The sequence below is a fragment of the Mus musculus genome, chromosome 19 (assembly GCF_000001635.26).
Source record: "Mus musculus strain C57BL/6J chromosome 19, GRCm38.p6 C57BL/6J".
Taxonomy (NCBI): Eukaryota; Metazoa; Chordata; class Mammalia; order Rodentia; family Muridae; genus Mus; species Mus musculus.
The window spans coordinates 5648819-5663834 of record NC_000085.6 but is presented as its reverse complement, the minus strand read 5'-3'; the positions used below and the strand labels follow the sequence as shown (position 1 = coordinate 5663834).

General features: G+C 55.0%; 1 protein-coding gene across 6 annotated transcripts; it reads left to right on the top strand.

Annotated features, from left to right (window-relative positions):
* Positions 1–112: 112 nt before the first annotated feature.
* On the top strand, positions 113–12650 carry Sipa1 (signal-induced proliferation associated gene 1). 6 transcript variants are annotated; one of them, NM_001164481.1, is made up of 18 exons: positions 128–231; positions 994–1247; positions 2209–2239; positions 2724–3521; positions 4112–4239; positions 4325–4501; positions 7507–7681; positions 8044–8147; positions 8420–8577; positions 8679–9288; positions 9562–9836; positions 10962–11180; positions 11269–11380; positions 11466–11574; positions 11689–11790; positions 11875–11929; positions 12121–12199; positions 12273–12650. In NM_001164481.1, the coding sequence occupies exons 4-18, from the start codon at positions 2855–2857 to the stop codon at positions 12417–12419; spliced, it is 3117 nt and encodes a 1038-aa protein (NP_001157953.1). In that variant the 5' UTR covers positions 128–231; positions 994–1247; positions 2209–2239; positions 2724–2854; the 3' UTR covers positions 12420–12650. The 6 variants fall into 6 exon arrangements, with proteins under 6 accessions (XP_030106688.1, NP_001157953.1, NP_001157952.1 ...); XM_030250828.1 differs by lacking the exon at positions 994–1247 and having other exon boundaries at positions 113–231; positions 2177–2239; positions 12273–12648; NM_001164480.1 differs by lacking the exon at positions 994–1247.
* Positions 12651–15016: the final 2366 nt, after the last annotated feature.

The window sequence follows — 15016 nt, the reverse complement described above, 5'->3', positions numbered from 1 at the left end:
GAAGGCTGGGACAGAGAACTTCAGGCTGTCCGGGGCTGCCTAGGTTCCTGTCGGAGGTCCCCACCCACTGTGCTTCCCGCCTTAGACAGCTCCCGGGTAGTCCCGCCCCTCCACTACGTACCGCCTCCATCCTGGCCCCGCCCCCAGGCGGAGCGGAGGCGCCGGGAGCGGTGTGAGCAGGCAGCGGGACCTTGGTGCGGAAGGCAGCGGTGGCCAGCTTGAGCCCGAGAGGTACTGGCGGGATCAGGGATCGGGAGGCACCAGGTTCGGGCTGGATACCCAACAAAGTAGCCTGGACGTGAACCCTTGTAGTGTGGGGAGGAACGGGACTATTGGCTGCTTTCGCTACACGTACCCCACCCAACCTCCTGCCCCAGTCCAGCCCCGAGTCAGCACGTCCAGTGTTCTGTCTCCTGCTGGCAGCTCCCACTCCCTCCTCTGCATGAGCAGATTCAGAGCTCCACTGAGTGGATTCATTGGTTCTGGACTTTTCTCAGCAATGCTGGCAGCTGCTCCTGCTGCTGAGTGTGTGGGGCTCCCCCTATTCTGGGGCTCCCCTTTTCCCAGTGTGACCTCTTTCCCAGCCTTTGCAATCCTGAGTCTGGCCTGGGAGGAAACATCTGCAGCACTCCCTGGCAACAGAAATAGGGTCACGACCTCCAGATGTGCTGGGAAGCATCCAGCGCCTCCTCCTGGGGCAGCCAGGCCTTCCGGATCTGTGGGGGCGGGGCACCCCCCTTTTCCCCCCTCAGTGACACAGGCTGCAAGGAATGTCCTGGCCTCAATGGACCTTGTGTGAAGATGAGGGGTGGGGGGCAGAGCCCAAGTACACCCCTTAAGGCAGGGCCAGAACAAGAGGGAGCTCCTGGACTGGGCTGCACACATTCCCAGGGCTCCTCCCGGCACTGCGGCCTCAGTCTGTGCCCACAGCTTGGTCTATGGACCTGGGGCCTGCACAGTTCACACACGGACATAGTTGGCTTCACCTTTCAGTTTCCAAGGAGTCTTCAAAGAACTCATGAAGTGCAGCATCAGAGCTTATCCTAGAAGACAGACAGACAGACAGGAAGACCCTGAGGAGGTCTGCTCTTGTTTGGTTCTGGAGACCCAGCTGAGGGGCACCGTGGAGCTGCTCCCTGTCCCCTCCCAGCCTGGCCCCCTTGATGCCACTGGATGATGCAAAAAAAAGTACTAATGGAGGCCTGCCCCTGCCCCAGCTGTTGGCTCCATTCCTAGCTCACGCCGAGGTAGGCTCGGCCTTCTCACACCTTTTGCACCTGCCTAGTGTAGCTTCACCACATTTCCGCACTTAGTAGGTCCCTGGGGCCTTGGGTGTTTCAGCCTTACATCCTGTGAGACCTTGAGCCTCTCCCGTCTCCCCTCACAAGGCTGCCTTACTCCTACGCACACGGGCAGAGTAGGCAGGTGCAGCTCTGACAAGTCCAGAAGCAGCAGTTCTCAACCTGTGTGCTGGGACCCCTTTGAGGGTCGAGCAGTCCTTTCACAGGGGTCACACTTGAGATATTTATCTTCTTCTTCTTCTTCTTTTTGTTTTTCAAGACAGGGTTTCTCTGTGTAGCCCTGGCTATCCTGGAACTCACTCTGTAGACCAGGCTGGCCTTGAACTCGAAATCTGCCTGCCTCTGCCTCCCCGAGTGCTAGGATTAAAGGCGTGTGCCAACACTGCCCGGCTCATGTTATGATTCTTAAGGGCAGCAAAATTACAGTGGTGAAGTAGCAATGAAAATAATTTTCTGGCTGTGAGGTCACCACCGCATTAGGAACTGTATTAAAGCGTCACAGAGTTAAGAAGGTTGAGAACTACTGCCTTCGAGATTCAGAGACAAGGTTCAAATTCTAGTTTGAACATGGAACTAATTCAGGCAAGCTCATCTTCTTAACTGGGCCTCACTGTGACCTGTCTCACTGGGTTCAGACCTCCCTGTCCATGCATGTGAGGCCAGGTAAACAGACATCCACAGGGTCCTGTTGGGATTAGCCTCTCTCACCCCTGGGAGTGGGCATAGTGACCTGCAAGAGGTTAGTATTAGTCTTGTCCTTTAGACTTAGGTGTCTTGGGTCCCATGACTGAGCTGTTGTGACCCTAGCACCTTCCTCAGGATATAGGAGCCAAGCAGGGGGCTGGGCTGAGTTGGGGCCACTTCCTGTGTTATAGGAAGTCCTCTCACCACTGCTTCTGTCCTGCAGCAGCTGCCCCAGGAGCTCCTGTGTCCTTGAGGTATTGAGACTGCGGGAATTGAGGGCACTGAGTCTAGGCCTTGGGTGCTCAGCTCTTTGGGGACCCTGGAGGAAGTGGGAGGTACCAGGGAGGAAGGTCTCTGGGGACAGGACGTCCTCCCTTTGTCAAGTGGGCAAGACTCAGACACCAGTGACTGCTTTGATTTCCGTCCTGGTGAAAACTGTCCAGAATTTGGTGGCAACCCTCACTTTGAGCCTAGTTCCACAGCCAAGGTGTACAGGGGAGAACTGGGAGGCCCCGGTGCCCACTAGACCCAGTCACTAGCACCCCGAGAGGCAAAGCATCCCAGTTCAGCTCCCAGCCTTGACCTAAGCCTGGGATGGGGGCTGGAAACTTCAGCCCCAGGCAGACAAGGAAGTGGCCAGGAAAGCGGAAGCAGCTTTGATGGTCCCGGAGGGGGCCGGAAGCTAAATGGGGTGGTGGAAGACTGGGCTGGGGGCCTGAGTTCCTGTTTTCTCCCCAGGCCCATCTGAACAGCCCCCTCCTCCTGCAGTGCAGGAACCACTGAAGCCTCAGCCTTCTGGCTGGGCACCAAGGACCCGTGCCCACCAATGCGGCCCGGCCCCCAGAGAGTCAGGCCCACAGAGCACGCCCATGTGGGCCGGCGGTGTGGGGAGCCCTCGGCGGGGCATGGCCCCTGCACCTACCGATGACCTCTTTGCCCGTAAGCTTCGCCAACCTGCCCGGCCCCCACTGACACCACATACCTTTGAGCCGAGGCCAGCTCGGGGCCCACTCTTGCGCAGTGGCAGTGATGCTGGTGAAGTCCGGCCCCCTACACCAGCCAGCCCCCGTGCCCGTGCCCACAGCCACGAGGATGCCAGCCGCCCTGCTGCAACCCCTACTCGGCTCTTCACTGACCCACTGGCACTGCTAGGGTTGCCAGCAGAAGAGCCAGAGCCCACCTTCCCGCCAGTGCTGGAACCCCGGTGGTTTGCTCACTATGATGTGCAGAGCTTGCTCTTTGACTGGGCTCCACGACCTCGGGGGACAGGCAGCCATATAGAGGCAAACTCTGGGACCTTAGCTGAGGGCCAGACTACCACCTCAGATCTACTGCTCGGGGCACCTGGCTTTGTGAGCGAGCTTGGTGGTGAGGGTGAGCTAGGGCTGGGTGGGCCAATATCCCCACCTGTGCCCCCTGCACTGCCTAATGCGGCTGTGTCCGTCCTGGAGGAGCCACAGACCCGGACCACAGCTTACAGCCTGGAGCACGCAGATCTGGGTGCAGGCTACTACCGCAAGTACTTCTATGGCAAAGGTAAGGGGCAGGCGAGCCTGGGAGAGCCAGGAGAGGATCTGGGTCGGAGGTCCCTGCGGTCTACATTCTATACAGTGGGAGGCTCATGGGCTGGCCTTCCCTGTAAAAAAGGGGCAGGAGCTGAATTGGGCTCTGTTGGCTCAACTCTGACCACCTCTTTAAGGCCAAGCCCTGGTGTCACACCTGAAGTCAGGGAGTGCCCTTCCCTCTGGCTCATCTTCATAACCCTCCAGGAGGCCAGTGAGCGATTTCCTATTTCCATATCTGTGTGATGAAACCCTGTTCTCATCATTAGCAGGAAAAGCAGCTTCCGTGTCTTGAATGGGAGAACCTAAGCTTTGGTGGAGCCAGGGCAGCATTTAACCTAGGAGGACTTAGACATTTGTTCCCTGGTCCTGGGACAAGGTGTAACCGTGGGTGGGACTGCAAACTGGGGTGGGAGTGAACTCCCAGGTTCAGCGCTTGGTGAGAGAATACCTAGGGTGGTACTTCTGTGGTGGGCGTAGTCAAGAAGGGATAGGGTGGTCTGTGGGTTTGACTGAAAGGCCACCGACCGACCAACCAACGACCCCCCACCCCCACCCCCACAGAACACCAGAACTTCTTTGGGCTGGATGAGGCGCTGGGTCCGGTGGCCGTGAGCCTGCGACGGGAGGAGAAAGAGGGCAGCGGAGGGGGCACCCTACACAGCTACCGGGTCATCGTGCGGACCACGCAGGTGGGCTGGGATTACAGGCTCAGGAGGCAGGTTTCCTCCACCACAGCCTATACAAAAACTGAATGTCTCTACATCCTATCCTTAGCTCCGGACCCTCCGTGGCACCATCTCGGAGGACGCACTGCCTCCCGGCCCCCCGAGGGGCCTATCTCCGAGGAAGCTTCTGGAACATGTGGCTCCACGGCTGAGCCCCACCTGCCTGCGCCTGGGTTCAGCCTCTCCCAAGGTGCCCCGCACGCTGCTTACTCTGGATGAGCAAGTGGTGAGTGGCTGGGAGGAAGGAGGGCGCAGCATCCCGGGGAGATGGGGCTGACCTTCATCTCCCTAACTAGCTAGCTTCCCTAACCCTGACCTGATCTGACGGGACCTCAGGAGAGCTGATCCACCTCCAGCCTTTCCGAGAGAAGGATCCAGGGTCACCGGAGACTTGTTTGATTAACCAGGCTTATAAAGCAGCCACAGCATGTTAGGAATGCAGAATCTGGGGCTGCAGCCTGGCCTGCTCAGGCTCTGCATTAAAAAACAAACAGAAAGCTGGACATGGTGGCACACGCCTTTAATCCCAGCACTTGGGAGGCAGAGGCAGGTGGATTTCTGAGTTCGAGGCCAGCCTGGTCTACAAAGTGAGTTCCAGGACAGCCAGGGCTACACAGAGAAATCCTGTCTCAAAAAACAAGACAAAACAAAACAAAACAAAAAAAAAAACAAAAACAAAAACAGAAAAGCTTAAGGCAATTCTTAGGCATCTTTACAGTATGGCTGGCCCTGTTGCTACACAGCTTCCTCACCATTTTTTGTCTTTATTTTTTTTTTTCTTCCCCCAGCCCATTTGGTCTCCTCCCCACATGGGAAGCTTCCTAGAGCTTCCTGTTCCACCTCAGGACTCTTGAGCTAGTTGGAAGTCCTGTACCTTGTGCTGAGAGTTGCCCACTGGCCCTGGCTCTCCTCTGTGTTGTTTATTCCAGTGGTCATTGAACAAATACATCTCATCCCTTCATAGTATCAGGCCTAGACCAGATGCTGAAACCGCTGCGGATGAAATGCTGTCCCTGAGTGTGGGCAGAGAGCCCCTGATAAAATACAGGAGCTGCAGGATTCCGTGACTGGAGGATGGGGGGGGGGGGGGCTAGAGGCCACACAGAGGGTACTGACAGCACCCAAAGTTTCACACTGGAAAACATACAAGCCCCCAGACCAGCATGAGCCTGTTTTCTGGGCAGGCAGGATTGAGAAGGCTCTTACAATAATGATTTAGAGAGATCTCTGCATGCCGCATGATGCTCTGTGTGGGTGGAGGGCTTGTGGGACTTGTATGGGGAGGCTTTTTTTTTTTTTTTTTTTTTTTGTCTTGTAGCTATTGAGAGGCACAGAGGGATTCAGGACAGACAGATCTGAGAGGCACACATGGGACGTAGGCTGGACAGAAAATGGGCCCAAAGCTGTGGTTGTTGTTCAGATTAGACATGGTGGTCAGGGTGGTTACAGGTAATCATGAGGTGGCTCACACTTTGTGACCCACTGAAAAGGGGTCACAAAGGTGAAGAAGGGCGAGATCCCCAGCTTCTGGGCCCCTGGGAGTTGTGTTATGTTGTGGGTCCCAGGGACTCTGGAGGAGAGATAGAGGCAGAGACATAGTAACTGAGGGGTCAAGATGTGGCCAGGTGTAGCGGTGCATGTCTTTAGTCCTAGCACGGAGGCAGAGGCCCCTGGCAGCTGGTGAACCAGACCTGGAGTTTGGGGAAAGGGTCTGAGCTGGAAGCAGCTGTGGGGGAGAAAAGACAAAATATGCAGGGAAGCATAGGCAGAGTTCCAAGGAAGATGAGGTTCTTGTTGTCCCCCAGTATTAGGGCCAACAGTTCCAAGAGTGCCAGGATAAGGCCATATATATGTGGTCTATAAGGGGAGTTGTGGTTTTCTGTGGGTTTTGTGGTTTGCAAGACCCCACATATACATACACGCCCCTCCCCTGAGGCACCGAAGCCAGGACCTCAGGCATGCTAGGAAGCCCTCAGCCACAGAGGCTAGCTGTGAAGGAGGGAGGTGAGAGCTGCGGACTGGGGCATGCGATTACTTCAGTGGGGTCAGTAGGGCATATCTGTCTGCAACTGGAAAACACTAGGAGAGGAATGTGCAGAAAAGCCAGGCATAGTGGTTTATGCCTGTAATCCCCATATTAGGCAGCTGAGACAGGAGGATTGCAGTGAGTTCAAAGCCAGCCTGGGATATATAGCAAGACCACATTTCTTTCTTTCTTTCTTTCTTTCTTTCTTTCTCTCTCTCTCTCTCTCTCTCTCTCTCTCTCTCTCTCTCTCTCTCTCTCCCTCCCTCCCTCCCTCCCTCCCTCCCTCCCTTTCTAAGATTTAATTATTTCATGTATATGAGCACACTGTAGCTGTCTTCAGACACACCATAAGAGGGCATAGGATCCCCATTACAGATGGATGTGAGCCACCATGTGGTTGCTGGGAATTGAACTCAGGAACCTCTGGAAGAGCAGTCAATGCTCTTAACCACTGAGCCATCTCTCCAGCAACCTTGTTTCAAACAAACAAAAAATGCAGGTACGTGTCTAGAATTCCAATATTTGGGAGATACAGGCAAAATGATCAGGAATTCAAGGCCAGTCTTAGCTATATATGAGTTTAAGTACAGCCTGGCCTATGTACTATAGCCTATCAAAAAGACAAACAGGAAGGGGACAGAAATGACTCCAAACCTCAGAGGGCTGGGGTGCCAGCACACTGGAGCCTTGAGCTGAGGGGGACGGGAACATGGGCACCATGCTTGGCAGGGGATCTCAGCCTTCCTAGTGCCCTTTCCCACAGCTCCTCATGGTGTGGTGACCCTGATCAAAAATTATTTTCATTGCCACTTCATAACTGTAATTCTGCTACCCTTAGGAATTGTACCATAAACACCTGACACACAGGGTCTCTGCTGCATGCGACCCCTGTGAATGGGCCGTTAGACCCTCAGAAGGGTCACAACTATAGGCTGAGAACCCACTGGTGTATAGGGTCCTTTCTGGGAGTTATCTCTTTTGTTGCTGGAGAAGTCATTAAATCCTCTGCCTCTTCCCTGTGACCTCCCTGCTCTCACGAGCACAGGAGAGGGCAGGTAGAACGCACTTGATGGGCAAAGATGCCCAAATGGCTCAGAGTTCCTACCAGGGCAGCCCAGCCCCAAAGGCCAGCTCTTCCCATTCTCTACAGGGTGGGCTGCCAGGGTACTGAAGCCTTTGTCTTCTGTTGTCCATGACCCCCTCAGCTGAGCTTCCAACGCAAGGTGGGCATCCTGTACTGCCGCGCAGGCCAGGGCTCTGAGGAAGAGATGTACAACAACCAGGAGGCCGGAGCAGCCTTTATGCAGTTCCTTACCTTGCTGGGTGATGTGGTGCGACTCAAAGGCTTTGAAAGTTACCGGGCCCAGCTGGATACCAAAAGTGAGCGTCCCCCGCCCCCAAGGGACTGGAGATGCAGGGCAGAACTTTATCAGTGTTCCTTAGTCTGTGGTGGCTGGGGCTGAGAATGGGGGCTGAGCTGCCCACAGCAATCTAGTGCTCTGCTTCCCTCTAAGTCTTATTTCTGGATTCGTTCTATCTCAGCACCCCTATACTGATTCCCCTTCACCCTGGTGTGGGGCCGTAGTCTATAGGAGAGGGGAGGGAATTTACCAAGGATGGGGCTCTTGGTCTTCGTGGCCTAAGCAATAGCTGGTGGCTGGGACATAGAAGTAAATTTAAGACTCATTGAAGTCACCCACACTCCCCATGTTCTCTTTGTGTCCCCAATTGTCTGGCTACAGCGGATTCCACGGGCACACACTCACTCTACACCACCTACCAAGACCATGAGATCATGTTTCACGTGTCCACGATGCTGCCTTACACGCCTAATAACCAGCAACAGGTGTGTGAGGAGCTGGGCCAGGCCAAAGACTTTCGGGAAGCAGTGGCGGGTGTTACTTGAGTGCTTAATATCAGAACGGTGGTCTGAGCTCTGCTGAACCTAACAACACCCATCTCCCCCACCCCTGGCTGTACCACCTTCGCAAATACCCTCCTCGGGCCTTTATAAGGTGCAGGTGGGGAACCACTGACACCTTTGCCATGCCTAAATGAGGGACTGGGGCGGGGGGGGGCACAAAGCTCACCTCTCATTTGCCTACCTTTAACCCCCAGCTCCTGAGGAAGCGTCATATCGGCAACGATATTGTGACCATCGTGTTCCAGGAGCCCGGTAGCAAGCCCTTCTGCCCTACGACAATCCGCTCTCACTTCCAGCACGTTTTCTTGGTGGTGCGTGCGCATGCTCCCTGCACCCCACACACCTCATACAGGTGGGTGCTAGGGTGAACTCAGGTCATGGGCACCGATGATTGGACACATTCCTCGCCCCCTTCCGCCCCTCGTTCCCTCACTACAGCCTTCCTCCACGCAGGGTGGCAGTGAGCCGCACCCAGGACACTCCTGCCTTCGGTCCTGCGCTGCCAGAAGGCGGAGGCCCCTTTGCAGCCAATGCCGATTTCCGGGCCTTTCTGTTGGCTAAGGCACTCAATGGTGAGCAAGCGGCTGGTCATGCACGCCAGTTCCACGCCATGGCTACACGCACACGCCAACAGTACCTGCAGGACCTGGCTACTAATGAAGTGACCACTACTTCGCTGGACTCGGCTTCGCGGTTTGGCCTGCCATCTCTGGGGGGTAGGCGCCGGGCAACCCCTCGGAGCCCAGGCGCGGAGCTACAGGCGGCGGGTGCGCTGATGTGGGGCGTACGCGCGGCTCCAGGGGCGCGGGTCGCAGCGGGAGCTGAAACGAGCGGTCCGGAGGACGCCGAGGTGCCCTGCTTGTTGGGCATCTCAGCAGAGACACTGGTGCTGGTGGCACCTCGCGACGGCCGCGTGGTCTTCAATTGTGCCTGTCGCGACGTATTGGCCTGGACCTTCTCAGAGCACCAACTCGATCTGTACCACGGGCGCGGGGAGGCGATCACGCTGCGGCTCGACGGGGCCCCAGGGCAAGCCGTGGGCGAAGTCGTGGCACGTCTGCAGGTGAGGCAGTGTCAAAAACTAAGGTCCCCTGGTCGGGTGCGTATCGGGGGCGGAGCCTATTGGAAACTCCGTTAGGCTGCTGTGGTGGGGCGGGGAAAAGGTACTTGCACAGGTGACTCTCAGAGTCTCCAATTCGAATACACAACTATCAGGTAGGTCGCTAGGGCTCCTGGGGCATGCCGGGTTAAATCGATCGAGGCAGGGGCGGGACCAGGGCGGGGCCTCTGTGAAGCCACGCCCCAAGGGCCACTCTCACCCAGCCTTTCCTTGCAGCTGGTGAGCCGCGGGTGTGAGACCAGAGAACTAGCGCTGCCCAGAGATGGCCAAGGTCGCCTGGGCTTCGAGGTGGATGCAGAAGGCTTCATCACGCACGTGGAGCGCTTCACGTTTGCGGAGACCACGGGGCTTCGGCCTGGAGCTCGTTTGCTGCGAGTCTGCGGCCAGACGCTGCCCAAGCTGGGTCCCGAAGCTGCTGCCCAGATGCTGCGCTCTGCGCCCAAGGTCTGCGTCACGGTCCTACCCCCAGACGAGAGCGGCCGGCCGCGAAGGTCAGGGCACCGGGGTGGGGGTTGTGGGGGGTGGGTAGGAGGACTCAGCGGCTGGCCCATTCTGTGCCTCCCGTGTTAGCATCAGCATGCTCTGAATCGTACGGTATTCATCTAGACTTGAAACTGTTTAAGCTCGTGCTTTCCCTCTCTAAAGGTTAAATAGCTCCTTCTATTATTTCAATGTATTAGCTCCTCCACACCAAGTACACACTAATTGACCACTTCCTATTCTAAACCCAATATAGGCAAACTTTCCCCATAGAACCCCTAATAGTAAATACTTTTAGACTTTTGGAGCCACTATTCTGCCACAGTCACTCGACTCTTTTGTAGGAAAATGAATGTGTGCCAGCATCTACTAAAACTATGGAGCTGGAATTTTAGGATTTGATGTGGATGCTCCTTGTCTTGTGAAGGGGTAAACCCAATGTAAGGTCAAAAAAAAAAATCCAAGTAGAAACACATTATGCTCAGACTGTGTAATTTTTACATGCCATGAAGTACTCTATTAATACCTTTTAAATTATTTAAACATCTAAGAACTAAGGCCAGAGAAGTGGCTCAGCCATTAAGAGCATTTGCTGCTCTTGCAGAGGACCTGAGTTGGATTCCTAGCACCCACACGGTGCTCTGTGACAGCCTGTATGTAACTTCAGATCCAGGGGTCTCACACCCTCTTCTGGTCTCCACAGGTGTTGCATTCACATGTGCCTGCCCCCTCCCCACGTAAATACACATATACACATCAATAAATAGTTCAAGATCTCTAAAAACTATTCTTAGCAGATAGGAGTTTCAAAGACTGGCATGTGTGCTAATAAAAAACAAAGAGAAGCATGGGCTGGATGGCTCCAGGCAGTGCACTGTGGATGCTAAGCGATTTATATTACATTGTTTCCACTGTAAATACTCTTATGTATGTTTGACAGAAAACAGAGAGAGTGGCCTGCTTAGGATACATGGGCAGCCATGGATACAAAGTTAACAGTGATATTTGTCTGCTGTAGAGTCAGGATGCCTGGAGCTCTCTTCCTTTTGGATGTCTCTGGCAGTGGCTGGGATGGGGTGGATGCTGTGGAGGGGATGGAGGGTCCTACCTGATGCTGCCCCACCCCCACCCTCCAGGAGCTTTTCGGAGCTCTATATGCTCTCTCTGAAGGAACCCAGCCGGCGGGGGGGTCCAGAGCCAGTACAGGATGAAACTGGGAAGTTGGTCATATTGCCTCCCACCAAGCAGCTGCTACATTTTTGCCTGAAAGACAGCAGCAGTCCTCCGGGGCCTGGGGATCTGACTGAGGAGAGGACAGAGTTCCTGCGCAGCCACAACTCCCTGTCATCTGGAAGGTACACTCACTGGGCCAGCCTTTTAGGACCTGAAAGCACAGCTCTGGAAAAGCAGCTCTCCGTTCTGAGTCACCCCTACCCTCCTTAGCTCCCTGTCCGATGAGGCTCCAGTCCTGCCCAACACCACTCCAGACCTCCTCCTTGTCACCACTGCCAACCCATCTGCACCTGGTACTGACAGAGAAACACCCCCTTCCCAGGTAAGCAGAAACAAACAGAGCTCTGGAGATTCATTGCAGAGGTGACATTGGATGCTACAGCCTTGCTGTTCACTTTTGTCCCCAGGACCAGTCAGGAAGCCCCAGTAGCCATGAAGACACCAGTGACTCAGGCCCAGAACTGAGGGCCTCCATCCTGCCCAGAACCTTGTCTCTGCGGAATTCCATCAGTAAGAGTGAGTCTGGAGCCAGGGAATAGGGCAGGAGGAGAAGACAGCCCCTCCCCCCCGTTCCAGCCCCTCCCTCCCCCCAGCCCCACCCTCCCTAAGCCTTTCTCCTTTGACCTGCAGTTATGTCGGAAGCTGGCAGTGAGACCCTGGAGGATGAGTGGCAGTCCATCTCAGAGATCGCCTCCACTTGCAACACAATTCTGGAGTCACTGTCCCGGGAGGGTGAGGCCGCAAGGGCCCAGAGGGGAGGAGCCAGGAGGATGTTTATCCCTTCAGACCTGCCCACAGTCTCTCTCTCTCCTATAGGACAACCCATCTCAGAGAGCGGAGACCCCAAGGAAGCTTTAAAGTGTGATTCTGAGTAAGTTTTCTGCCCTCACATACCCACTCTTGTGTGTGTGTCCTTCCCTGCCTGCCCATTGCAGTTGAACGCTATCTAGGCTCTGCATCCACAGATACCTAAGTCTCAGAAGACAGGGTTGGGTTCATTATCAGTCAGGAGTGTCTGGGAGCCTGCACTGCTTCCGCTGAGTTCTGACCCCATGTCCTCAGGCCAGAACCCGGGAGCCTGTCAGAAAAGGTCTCTCACCTAGAGTCCATGCTCTGGAAGCTCCAGGAGGACCTGCAGAGGGTGAGGAGAGAGCCTGACGGGGGCGCACAGGGCTGCCCCTGGCAAGGGCTCTGACTACCATTCTTCAACCTAGGAGAAGGCGGACAGGGCAGCCTTGGAGGAGGAGGTTCGGAGCCTCAGACACAACAACCAGAGGCTGCTGGCAGAGTCCGAGAGTGCCGCCACCCGCCTGCTCCTGGCCTCTAAGCATCTGGGTGCACCCACTACTGACCTGGCCTGAGTTCCAATCTGAATCTGGACCTGCTTGGAACTGCCTGGCCCCTCAGAGCAACTGGGTCATACTAGTGCCCTTCCTCAGGACTTCTTCCCTGCGCTGAGGCGCGTCTTAGCACTGCCCCCTCTTCCCAGCCCATTTGGTGGCTAATGCCTGTCCCTGTTTGTAAATATCCTGTAAAGAAAAGGAGACATCAGAGTTTAAAAAAAAGAAACAACAAGAAGAAGCAAACAACTCTATTTGTGTTTGTGTGTTCAAGATACAGAGGAGGGGGAGTCATCCCCCTTTCCAAGGTCATATCAAGCTCCTAGGAGCAGTAGGACAGGTCCCAGGGGGGACATTGACTTAGTGTTAATCTGGCACCAAGCAGAGGCTCTGAGGATAGAACACCCCTTGGCTCCCCTTCATTTATTGGGTTCTCTTGGAAAGCAGGTGGCCACGCTTCATGCCTGTCTGTTTGGAGCAGGAGAGGGAACACTTCGAGCCTGCAGAGCAGGACAACCAGGGGTGGGCTCTGGCCATGCAGTATGGAATTCCCAAATAGGCCCTGCTAAGCTGAGCTTCAGAGCATCATTGACTACCACTGGATGGATCACCTGTTGCAGGCCCCAGCCAGTGCCTCATCAGCCTCTCCCCAGGGCTGCCTCTGCTGAAGCCCAGACCCTGAGAGAGGACAGGATAAACATGGCTGAGTAACAGTGGGGCCATGAGCACAAGGAAGCCTTCTCTGAGGAGGCTAATAAAAGGACTGAGTTTTGAAAGTTGAGTTCACCAGCAGATGTCACAGGTATTCCAGGAGAAACACTCTAGGAGCCACTGGGCCGAATTTGAGGTACTCGAAGGAATCAGGGTTACAGAGCCTTAAGCTGGGTCAGAAAGGGTCATGCAAGGTCCACTAGGGATCCACTAGGGATCCCGGAGCAGTGGTTCCTCCATGTGGCCTAGCTTTTCCTGGTTGAACATATTTTCTTATTACTGGGATAAAATACAGACCAACAAAACAAACAAAACTCACGTAAGAATTTTGGCTCTGGTTCAGGGGATCCGGTACCTGCTGGTGGGAGCAGATACATTGTATCCAGTCTGGGAGCAGAAAAATCCTTGCTGGGGCTTAGTTATTTTCAGTCTCTCTCTTTTCTCTCTCTCTCTCTCTCTCTCTCTCTCCCTCTCTCTCTCTCTCTCTCTCTCTCTCTTTCTTGTTTGTTTTTTCAAGACAGGGTTTCTCCTGTGCAGCCCTGGCTGCCCTGGAACTCACTCTGTAGACCAGGCTGGCCTCGAAATCCTCCTGCCTCTGCCTCCCAAGTGCTGGGATTAAAGGCGTGCGCCACTACACCCAGCTCGCACTCTCTCTCTCTCTCTCTCTCTCTCTCTCTCTCTTTTTTACTCACTATGGGGCTCTAAGGAATGATGCCACTCATAATCTTCCATTGGTTAAACCACTTTGGAACCCCTCACAAGGATTCGAGTTGACAGCGAAGCCTAATCATCATAGGGGCGGTGGTGAGCAGCCTCACGGGGCAGTGAGGAAGGTGGGAGGGAAGGCCCGGGTCACTGGGCAGGTGTCTTCAGGCCCTTGGGATCTGACTCTGTGGTTGACAGATGTTTAAAGAGAGAGTGGTAAGGAAGGTCTAGGTGTCAGCTTTTTGGTTGCAAATAGGCAGACTAGTGCCGAAGGAAGCTGTAGCAGCCGTCCTGGAGGGAGGACCTTGTGAAAGACTGGTTGCACATTGCTGGTAAGGGAGAAGAGGTAGTATCCACAGTGGTGACGATGTTTCCGGCTGGAGCCACTGGAGGGTAACAGCTGAGACCGAGAGGAAGGAGGAGGAACAGCCTGGGTTGACTGTGGTCACTTGGAACAGGGTGAGTTTGGGAGACATCAGAGTAGAACTGTCCAATGGCTAGCGCCCAGGGGACAGAAGTCTGGGCTAAAGACAAAGATTTAGGATGGATGAACCATTAACATGGTGAGGTCATTCAGGGAGTGTGGGAAGGACTAAAAGAAGGCTTCCGGGGGTCACCAGAGGCCACTGCAGGCCAGAAAGCCAAGAACAAGACACTGCCTAAACTGAGGCTGAGAATCTGAACTGCACCACTACAGGATGCCTTCAGCTTCAAGCCTTATCATTCAAAGGGGTCCCGGCTCCCAGCCCCGGCTCCAGGGCAAGGTCGCCTGGATCTGATTCCAAAACAGCCAAGGTCAGATGGGCTCCGCCCCATCTGGAGCTGAGTTTAGCTGGGTCCTTAGGTTTTATACACCCTCGCTTCAGGCCCGCCTCTGCGCCCGCCCTCTAAGCATGTGCACCTAGTGTTTGTGTTAGGAGACTTTCTTCCATTTCCCCAACATTTGCAGCTCGACCGCATCTTCTCCTGCAGGGACAATCTATCAGGCTCTGCACAAGAGCCTATTCCCAAGGGTCTGGAACTATTGCAGCTCGCTCACTATACACTTACAGATCTCTCAGCATAGGGGTTTCCCCACCGCTTAGCTGCGCCTCCCCGTGCTGAGTGCGCGCAGGGCGGGCGCATGCGCACCCGAGAAGACTGCCCCCTTTAGCTGCTAGGCTTGTGCAAGACAAAACCGGAAGTATGTCCAGCTTTAGCAC

Bases quoted from the DNA above. Each gene is read 5' to 3' on its own strand.
- Sipa1 (NM_001164482.1), top strand. From the start codon at position 2,855: ATGTGGGCCGGCGGTGTGGGGAGCCCTCGGCGGGGCATGGCCCCTGCA. The intron at 11,181-11,268 runs GTACACTCACTG...TACCCTCCTTAG, and splicing joins AACTCCCTGTCATCTGGAAG to CTCCCTGTCCGATGAGGCTC. The intron at 11,791-11,874 runs GTGAGGCCGCAA...TCTCTCCTATAG, and splicing joins GGAGTCACTGTCCCGGGAGG to GACAACCCATCTCAGAGAGC.